The 10,971-nt window shown below is 38.3% G+C and overlaps 1 protein-coding gene across 2 annotated transcripts; it reads left to right on the top strand.

Moving 5' to 3' along the window:
- The first annotated feature begins 238 nt into the window (after nucleotides 1-238).
- commd7 (COMM domain containing 7) lies at nucleotides 239-10,241 on the top strand. Of its 2 annotated transcripts, XM_024384682.2 has the most exons (9): nucleotides 241-400; nucleotides 1,421-1,474; nucleotides 1,805-1,907; nucleotides 3,557-3,613; nucleotides 3,753-3,790; nucleotides 3,902-3,992; nucleotides 7,331-7,380; nucleotides 9,477-9,525; nucleotides 9,650-10,241. In XM_024384682.2, the coding sequence occupies exons 1-9, from the start codon at nucleotides 317-319 to the stop codon at nucleotides 9,724-9,726; spliced, it is 603 nt and encodes a 200-aa protein (XP_024240450.1). In that variant the 5' UTR covers nucleotides 241-316; the 3' UTR covers nucleotides 9,727-10,241. The 2 variants fall into 2 exon arrangements, with proteins under 2 accessions (XP_024240451.1, XP_024240450.1); XM_024384683.2 differs by lacking the exon at nucleotides 1,421-1,474 and having other exon boundaries at nucleotides 239-400.
- The last annotated feature ends 730 nt before the right edge of the window (nucleotides 10,242-10,971 follow it).

The raw sequence follows: 10,971 nt of genomic DNA, 5'->3' as shown, positions 1-10,971 counted from the left end.
ATTGTTATCTTTAATGCATTAGAGGTGAGGATTGTCACACTTCCATTGTATTTAACTATTGACACACTTGTAACAATCCTTGAACAAATAAAGCATAAAATACTTTACAACAGATTGTGTATTTTTGTAATAAATATATTTTCAATTAGATTATTATTATTTTTTAAATAAAATTGACAGTTTTCCCGCCTTGAATGCCCTGTATAGGCAAGATAAAAATATGGAATGTGCTGAGTTGAATAGCAAGATAGCTTCATTTGAGTATACCATCACGGAAGTAGCCACTAAAGTAAACATTTCCAGGCCGACAGCTATAATGTTGCAACTGCAATTTACCAAAGATACTTTACCAGATTCTGTGAGCAATGACTTTCAGAACTTGAACAAATTCAACGAACAGGTGAGCATTCAATAACTCGAAATTTTCGTTTTGAGCGTTAGATAAGAACAGTGAATTGCATGCAAATCTTAGCTGTATGCTTGTAGTCAAGATAATAGACAAGCTTTGCTCAGGAACAAATGAATTGACATATCGGTAGTAGTCAAACTGTTATAGAATCATGCTGTTTTTAGTAGGATACAATGTTGCAAAATGAAGATAACACATTTGTGTCGACAAAGATAGACATTTGTTCCTTAGCAAAGATTGTCTATTATATTGACAAGATAGTCAAGTGACTGCTCTAACAATGGAAATACATGTCCTCAAAGATGGAAGGCAGGCTAGAGGAGGCGAGATCAGACTGGGCAGATACACGAGCAAAGAACCGGTCTAAGAGATGGAGGACTCCTCTTTGTATCGGTGTCATTATAGTGTCTGTGACAAAATGGGCAGCGCCATTGAGGCCATCTCCATTTTATTTAAAGTATTACATTTTTTTCTTCATTGACTGATTGCTCCCAACTCATAGGAATCCCCACCGGTTGACTACTTTCAAATGGTGGAATCCCTAAATGGCAATGTCTATGCTAAAACGGGTTATATCCATGATGAGTCCTCTATTTTTCTCTATGAAAACGGGCACAACAAGTTGCAGAAATGCTCACTTATATCAGTGCATTCGTAACAACCTAACCATTATGAATTTTTTATTAGATCAAATAAGCCTCACGTAGCAAATTAGCAATTATATTTTTTGTTGACCAAATTCAACTCTCTCATTGACCTCAATACAAAAAATTCCTCACTTTGTGGGCATATTTTCATAGACAGATTTTAGGCAGAGTAAAACCTCTCACTTTGTCTCATCCTCTCTGGCCTGAGTCAACATCCCGGGTCACATGACTAGCAAGTGTCACATGATTCATAATTCCAATTAGGTCTTACCTGCCTTACATGTCAACAAAGTAGATCTGTGGCAAAATAGCAATTACTGTATTGAAGAGGCCAATAAACACATTTTAAACTGTTCCCCTGTAGCAATTCACAAGTCTGACTGAGATTCTTTTCAATTTCCTGTTGGAGCCAAAAGAGGTAAACACACCCATGCATGAACTTATTTTTGACATTTTAGTAATTTTGCAGACTCTCTTATCCAGACCGACTTAGTCAGTGCATTCATGTTAGGACAGCTAGGTGAGAGAACCACATATCACAGTTGTAGTAATGCATGTTTTCCTCAATAAAGCCGTTATCAGCAAAGTCAGTGCAAGTAGGAAAAGTCAAGTGCTAGTTTTTATTTTTGGGGGGAGGGAGGAATAAGACTTATTTAATATATTATTTGAAGAGCTTTTTCATTCATGGTGTGCTGTGTGGACAGACAGCCACTTGACTGGTGTTTCATTCATTGTGTTGTGTATGCAGGCGGACAGGTTCCTGCATCAGCTGAGTGAGTTTGCAGGAGAGAATGGGATGAGTGCAGGCCCACTGAGGAACCTCATGAAGAGCCTCCTGCTGCTTCCCCATGGTGAGACTGACCGAGCACTCACAAATAAGCAGATTTTTAAAAAACAACTTTTGTATTTAGCTTCAAATGTGTACAACATGAAATACACATACACCAAAATATTGTAAAGATTCCATCACACATCTTAGATATATGGTATATAAAGGAAAATGTCTTTTTTTTTCTGGTCCATACTGTTACCACCATAGAGAGCAAAAATGTAAATGCAAAATGTAACAATTTTAAAGATTTTACTGAGTTACAGTTCATATAAGGAAATCAGTCAATTTAAATAAATAAATTAGGCCCCAATCTATGGATTTCACATGACTGGCATTACAGATATGCATCTGTTGGTCACAGATACCTTTAAAAAAAAAAGGTAGGGGCGTGGATCAGAAAGTCAGTCAGTATCTGGTGTGACTACCATTTGCCCCATGCAGCGCGACATACAGTGGGGCAAAAAGTATTTAGTCAGCCACCAATTGTGCAAGTTCTCCCACTTAAAAAGATGAGAGAGGTCTCTAATTTTCATCATAGGTACACTTCAACTATGACAGACAAAATGAGAAAAAGAAAATCATAGAAAATCACATTGTAGGATTTTTAATGAATTTATTTGCAAATTATGGTGGAAAATAAGTATTTGGTCACCTACAAACAAGCAAGATTTCTGGCTCTCACAGACCTGTAACTTCTTCTTTACACATGAGTACAAATATCGTACTTTTTGGAGAAATGTCCTCTGGTCTGATGAAAAAAATATATAACTGTTTGGCCATAATGCCCATTGTTATGTTTGGAGGAAAAAGGGGGAGGCTTGCAAACCGAAGAACACCATCCCAACCGTGAAGCATGGGGGTGGCAGCATCATGTTGTGGGGGTGCTTTGCTGCAGGAGGGACTGGTGCACTTCACAAAATAGATGGCATCATGAGGAGGGGAAATTATGTGGATATATTGAAGCAATATCTCAAGACATCAGTCAGGAAGTTAAAGCTTAGTCGCAAATGGGTCTTCCAAATGGACAATGACCCCAAGCATACTTCCAAAGTTGTGGCAAAATGGCTTAAGGACATCAAAGTCAAGGTATTGGAGTGGCAATCACAAAGACCTGACCTCAATCCTATAGAACATTTGTGGGCAGAACTGAAAAAGTGTGTCTAAGCAAGGAGGCCTACAAACTTGATTCAGTTACACCAGCCCTGTCAGGAGGAATGGGCCAAAATTCACCCAACCTATTGTGGGAAGCTTATGGAAGGCTACCTGAAACTATTGACCCAAGTTAAACAATTTAAAGGCAATGCTACCAAATACTAATTGAGTGTATGTAAACGTCTGACCCACTGGGAATGTGATGAAAGAAATGAAATCTGAAATAAATCATTCTCTCTACTATTATTCTGACATTTCACATTCTTAAAATAAAGTGGTGACCCTAACTGACCTAAGACAAGGAATTATTACTGGAATTAAATGTCAGGAATTGTGAAACTGAGTTTAAATGTGTTTGGCTAAGGTGTATGTAAACTTCCAACTTCAACTGTATGTAGGGTTTCATTCAAATCAAAAGTGGTGGTGTCAAAAGGTGATTGAATTCAAATGGATTTACTCAAAAGGGATAAAGTGTTGTATAATTTAACTCAAACCAAGATTTTTTTTAAATTCTAGGTTCCCTGAAGAAAAATCTGACAGAAGACCAAGTCAAAGAGGACCTTCTCACTTTAGGTCTGTTGTAATATGAAGTACCATATGCTGTATGTATCAAAGCTAATTCATACTCCTGTCTCCACAGTCCTCATTATTAATGAGTTTTACAGTGTGACTGCGCAACATAGATAATGTTGTATAATGTTTTAATTTTTAGGAGTCAGTGAAGACAAGGCAGACCATTTTTCACAACAGGTATATTTGATATCATATCCTCCATGCTGTGTCAGTACTCTATTTAAGTACAGTTCTGAATTGAGAAAAAAGGTAATTGATTGACTTTTTATATATATATATTTTTTTCAGTGGAGCCTCCACTACCCTGTGTTGTCCAGGCTGGCTGTAGGACAGACACTGATGGTCAACCAGCTGGTGGACATGGAGTGGAAGTTTGGTGGTAAGACTTAATCAGGGACTGACATCTTATGAACAGAAGACCAGGGCCTGTAAGAACAGTAGTGCTGATCTAGGATCAGTTTAGCCTTTTAGATAATAATGAATACTTATTATATGACCAGGATGGACCTGATCCTAGATCCGTACTCCTACTCTGAGATACTTTACGAATAGGGGGCAAGGATAGAATTGCCGTTGTAAATAACCCTCATCGTATTATAGATAGATGGATGTTGTGTATAGTGTGCATTTGGGATGGATGAATTACCCTATTCCTGGTCCTCTCCATGAAGGATGAGGGTGAAGGGGAGAGAGAGAGGGGGCAATACGGAGCTTGTCTTTGGGGAGGCACAGCTTTCTCTTTTCTCGTTGAGATGTACAAAGGCCACTAAATTGCTCTATACACTTGAATAGGCATGAACAGAGCCATGTATTTAGAGAGTTGGGCCAATGCAGTTTCTACATTATGATGCATTTACATGAACGCTTCTTGCTCCGGGCCAAATTCTACGCCACACCCACGGACTTTAGTTTCTTCTCCGGGTTGAGACAGAGGCAGAACACACGTGGGTAAAGCAACGTTTTGAAAATGTTATTGCGCAGAGCAGTGGTTCCCAAACGTTTTATAGTCCAGTACCCCTTCAAATATTCAACCTCCAGCTGCTTACCTCCTCTAGGGTCAGCGCACTCTCATGTTGTTTTTTGCCTTCATTGTATGCAGCTGGAGGTTGAATGTTTGAAAGTGTACGGGACTATAACAAGTTTGGGAACCACTGCCTTCATTGTTAAACATAAGAATGAGTGAGTTTTTGTCACAACCCAGCTTGTGGAAAGTGACAGAGTTCTTATAGGACCAGGGCACAAATAATAATCAATAATTTTGCTCTTTATTTAGCCATTTTACATTTTAAATCTTATTTGTTCATCAAAAATTGTGAATAACTCAACACAGGTTAATGAGAAGGGTGTGCTTGAAAGGATGCACATAACTCTGCAATGTTGTTTTGGAGAGAGTCTCAGTCTTAAATCATTTTCCACACACATTCTGTGCCTGTATTTAGTTTTCCTGCTAGTGAGGGCTGAGAATCCACTCTCACGTAGGTACGTGGTTGCAAAGAGCATCAGTGTCTTAACAGCAAGTTTTGCCAAGGCAGGATACTCTGAGCACAGCCCAATCCATTAATCTGGCAGTGGCTTCTGATTTAAATTACATTTTCACAGAACCGCTTGTTACAATTTCGATGAGGTTCTCTTGTTCAGATATCAGTAAATGGACTGGAGGCAGGGCATGGAAAGGGATAACGACTCCAGTTGTTTGTGTCGTCCTTTTCGGGAAAGTATCTGCGTGATTGCGCACCCAGCTCACTCAGGTGCTTCGCCATAGCACATTTGACAAGCTTGAGTTCATTTGCACACAAAAAAATCATACGATGATGGAAGGACCTGTGTGTTGTCTTTGTTAAAGCAGACAGAAAAGAGCTCCAACTTCTTAATCACAGCCTCAATTTTGTCCTGCGCATTGAAAGTAGTTGCAGAAAGTCCCTGTAATCCTAGATTGAGATCATTCAGGCGAGAAAAAACATCACCCTGATAGGCCAGTCGTGTGAGAAACTCGTCATCATTCAAGCAGTCAGACACGTGAAAATGATGGTCAGTGAAAACTTTAAGCTCGGCTCTCAATTTAAAAAACCTGTCAATACTTTGCCCCTTGATAACCAGCGCACTTCCGTATGTTGGAAAAGCGTTACATGGTCGCTGCCCATATCATTGCATAGTGCAGAAAATACATGAGAGTTCAGGGGCCTTCCTTTAACAAGGTTATCCATTTTCACTGTAGTGTCCAAAACATCTTTCAAGCTGTCAGGCATTCCCTTGGCAGCAAGAGCCTCTCGGTGGATGCTGCAGTGTACCCTAGTGGCGTCGGGAGCAACTGCTTTCACGCGCGTTACCACTCCACTATGTCAGGCCCGCCACATCTGTTGACTCGTCCAGCTGTAACGCATATAATTCACTGGCTTGTATGATAAGCAGTAATTGTTTCAAAACATCTCCTGCCATGTCACTGATGTGTCGTGAAACAGTGTTGTTTGATGAAGTCATTGTCTGTATAGTTTTTAAAAACTTTTCCCCCAGAATTGTCCCAGCCATATCTGTGGCAGCAAGAAGAATTAAGTCCCCCACAATAGTATGGGGCTTGCCTGTCCTAGCCACTCAGTAGCTCACCGTATAAGATGCTTCTAGCCCCTTGTTATTAATGGTATCTGTTGCTTTTATACGTCTTACTACTCGAAAGTTGTCTTTATTCTTCCTCAAACTCCCGTGGCTTATTTTTCAAATGGTCATGTTTCATTTCTAAATGTCTGTGCAAGAGTGAAGTTTTCCCGCGAGAGTAATGGTTAATGTGATGTTAATTATTTAACTAGGCTACCTGTATTTGACATTGTTTTTACTTCGCTGAACACTAGATGGTTTAATTTTGTTGGCAGTGAAATGAGGCTACTCAGGCGAGAGAAAAACCTCACCTAAATGTATAGCCCTGTTGGAAAATATAAATGTACTGTATGACATTTGTTAAGAAAAATATTTTTTGTTGAAGAAAAAAAAATCACTTTTTTTATTTGGCGTACCCCAGACGGCATTGCGCATACCTCTGGGGAATACCTGGCTTAGAGGATCCAATCGCTGATTACTTTGTTTTGTACAACAACCATCATCACAAACTACTTCAACGATGGCAGTCTCACTGAAGTATGTAGCGAACATAGAGCAGAGGAAGCATTCCGTTTGAGTCGTCAGGCAAAGCCAGGGAAGCTCTCCATTAACATAGCACTGTTTAAATATTCCCCATGTTATGGAACTGAAAGTCTAAAATTAGAACAATATTCAAAATTCTAAAAGTTGACCTAACTCTCTTAATATATGTCTCTGGGCACGACAACATGAGCAGAGCATGCTATTGTGGTTTGTTGGCTTTAGACTCATTAAGTTATCTGTTGTAATTAGGTGTACAACGATACATAAAATGTTTGTGATCAGTGAGTGGTCTAAACTGAAAGATTTAACAGTGGCCTAATGACTCAACCAATCAGTATTCACTATGCTAAGTAACGATTATGCTAAGTACTATACGTGAGTATGCTAAGTGCAATCTTCATTTAACAAATTACTGCTCAGGCATGCCTATTATTGCTCAGGCATCTGCGCATGTCTATAATCCACGTGTCTCGAGCACTTGGCTGAAGCCAAGCTAAGTGCCTCCCTCTCTTGATAGTTAAAAGTGCAGTTCAATTACAATATGGACAATAAGGCATTGTGATTGAATGTTGTCTGTCTCCATAGTGACCGTGGGGACGAGTGAACTTCAGAAAGTTGGAAACACCTTTCTACAGGTATTATTTGTTGCCATCATGATTACATATAGAATAAATGAACAGTGCCTTCAGAAAATATCCATACCCCTTGACTTATTCCACATTTTATTGTGTTACAGCCTGAATTGAAAATTGATTTAAATTTGTAAACAATCTCACCCAACTACACACAATACCCCATAATGATAGTGAAGACATGTTTTTAGAAATGTTTGCTAATTTATTGAAAATTAAATACAGAAATATCTCATTTAGATATTTATTTACACCCCTGAGTCAATACATGTCACCTTTGGCAGCGATTACAGCTGTGAGTCGTTCTGGAAAGTCTCTAAGAGCTTTGCACACCTGGATTGTACAATATTTGCACATTATTCTTTTTTTTCTTCTTTTTTTTAATCTTCAAGGTCTGTCAAGTTGGTTGTTGATCATTGCTAAACAGACATGTTCAAGTCTTGCCATATATTTTCAATCTGATTTAAGTCAAAACTGTAACTAGGCCACTCAAGAACATTTTATGTCGTCTTGGTAAGCAACTCCTTGTGTATATTTGGCCTTGTGTTTTAGGTTATTGTCCTGCTGAAAGGTGAATTTGTTTCTCAGTGTCTGTTGGAAAGCAGACTGAACCAGGTTTTCCTATAGGATTTTGCCTTCGCTTTATTCCATTTCTTTTTATCCTAAAAAACTCCCTAGTCCTTGCCGATGACAAGCATACCACAACATGATGCAGCCACCACTATGCTTGAAAATATGAAGTGTGGTACTCAGTGATGTGTTGTTAAATTTGCCCCAAACATAACACTTTGTATTCAGGACAAAAAGTACATTTCTTAACCACATTTTTGGCAGGTTTACTTTAGTGCCCTATTGCAAACAGGATGCATGTTTTGGATTATTTTTATTCTGTGCATGCTTTCTTCTTTTCACTTTTTTCACTCTGTCATTTAGGTTAGTATTGTGGAGTCAGTTATCTCCAATCACAGCCATTCAACTCTGTAACTGTTTTAAAGTCACCCTTGGCCTCATGGTAAAATCCCTGAGCGGTTTCCTTCCTCTCCGACAACTGAGTTAGGAAGGACGCCTGTATCTTTGTAGTGACTGGGTGTATTGACACACTATCAAAAGTGTAAATAATAACTTCACCATGCTCAATATTCAATGTCTGGTTAAAAATATATATATGTACAATCTACCAATAGGTGCCCTTCTTTGCGAGGCATTGGGAGAACCTCCCTGGTCTTTATGGTTGAATCAATGTTTGAAATTCACTGCTCGACTGAGGGACCTTACAATTATCTGTATGTGTGGGGTAGCGAGATGAGATAGTGTTTACAATTATTTTTGAAAGACTATTATTGCAGTCCATGCAACTTATTATGTGACTTGTTAAGCACATTTTTACCCCTGATCTTAAGATTGCCATAACAAAGAGGTTGAATACTTATTGACTCAAGACATTTCAGCTTTTCATATTTTATTAATTTGTAATTTATTCTAATAAACATAATTCCACTTTGATATTCTGCTGTATTGTGTGTAGGCCAGTGACACAATCTCTATTCAATCCATTTTAAATGCAGGCTGTAATGAAACAAATTGTGGAAAAAGTCCAGGAGTGTGAATACTTTCTGAATAGATTGACCAGGTTCTCAAATATGGCTAATACAATATGGATTCAGTGTGTATCTACTGTCTAGACTATAAACCCATAGCGTAGAGGTTAAAATAAGGATTGATGGACAGTAACATTTTATTGTAAGAAGTGTGAATTATGAATGTTACAGCTTTATGGACTAACTGACTGACCGATGAAGGTGTGATAGATCGCTATGACAACAGACTTAGCCGTTAGTTTTCGTGGTCTGTCTTCCTACTTGTCAAAATTCCTGCGGACTGCTAATACTGTATTTCTCCCCTTCAGCCGCTTTAATGTGTTGACAAAAGTATGTCCACACACAGTGAAAGTAGCACTCTGAATGATCATAGCATGAGCATATGTTTAGTACTAGCACAATATACACAATCTGTCCTCACCAATGTCTAATATTTCAAAGACATTGGCACATTGCTGTTTTCTACTGCACTATTTGAAAATATATCTATGTCTCTTCCAGCTTAAGTTGGTCATCAGAAAGGGGAACTCAACTGAAAATGTCTACATGGGTGAGTCTCTAACTCTTACTGTACCCCAGTCAGTATGTCATTGGTTCACTTTGCTTATTGTTCTTGGTATCATTCACAGATTTGTTCTGTTTTTTTTTGTTCTTTTTTTAATTAATTTTTTTAGAGTTGACCCTCCCCCAGTTTTACAACTTTCTCCATGAAATGGAGAGGGCCAAAGCCAGTATGGACTGTTTCAGCTGAGCCTGATCGCCAGTAGCAAGAGCATGTACTGAATATGTGTCCTAGAGGGGCAGCAGAAAACAAAAGAGGAGATGGAAGTGATTGACACTGGATGGATCCCAATTGGCACTCTATTCCCTTTATAGTGAACAGGGGGAATTTGGGGCATGCATGCAGTTCAAAATAGAACATTCTGAATGAACCTTCTAGGTTCTCACATACCAAGATTTCAATATGTCTTTTGTGTTATTTTGACATTTGTCTTTTGAAATGTGCACAATTGTTTTGCAGTAGTGATTTTGTGTGCATTAGTAACTGTCCGTTTGTTTTGTGAGAAAGTATTATATTGTAACCCAATGACTTTAATTCCATTGGCTGTCACGACAAGTGATGTCAGGCATACGTGTCACAATTTTTTGCAATCTCTCATCATTTATATTACTGATTTGCTTAACTTTATTTTTAACAAAATCAAATGGAACATGATTCACACTTGCACTTACTTTTTACTCTCCAAATAAAGTATTCAGATGTCATATTGGTCTGCTGTAAGTATTCACATAATAATGAATGAATGATAGAAATTCTGAATAATATCCTCAGACAATTCCGTAACAAGATAGTCAGTTATTACGCTGATATAGAACATACTGTAAAATTGGTTCTAATAACAGGTTTCAGTAGATATTCCACTGACACCAATATGAGACCACAATGGGGAACCAAATACACTGTAGAGAGAAGCATGTGAATACTAGTTGTTATTCCATCCTACTTTTATACCTTAATTAGCCAAGAAGTAACATTAAATGTACACCCATCCATAGTTCATACTAGCGTTTGGGCCTGCAACAATGATCTGTCATTTGTGGACATTCTGTATTCATTAAATGTTGTGAATAAGAGCTTGAAACAGAAAACAACTTTAATATTGTAATCTCTACCATCCTTACCCTAACTGGAGGAAACTAACAGCAATACTTCTACTTCGCTCACATCTATGGTACCTGTAGTTAAATATTTATAGATGTATTCCTAATTTCCCCAAGTGCTTGATCTTTACCCACAGCGTCCACTCCACTATTCATTCTGATCTCAACTCCAACTCTTTATTTTACCTTTATTTAACTAGGCAGTTAAGAACAAATTCTTATTTTCAACGACGGCCCTTGTTCAGGGGCAGAAAAACAGATTTTTACCTTGTCAGCTCGGGGTTTCGATCTTGAAACTTTTCGGTTACTAGTCCAATGCTCTAACCACTAGGCT

Source organism: Oncorhynchus tshawytscha, linkage group LG22 (assembly GCF_018296145.1).
Source record: "Oncorhynchus tshawytscha isolate Ot180627B linkage group LG22, Otsh_v2.0, whole genome shotgun sequence".
In the NCBI taxonomy this organism is placed as follows: domain Eukaryota; kingdom Metazoa; phylum Chordata; class Actinopteri; order Salmoniformes; family Salmonidae; genus Oncorhynchus; species Oncorhynchus tshawytscha.
This window is presented reverse-complemented; position numbering and strand designations above follow the sequence as displayed.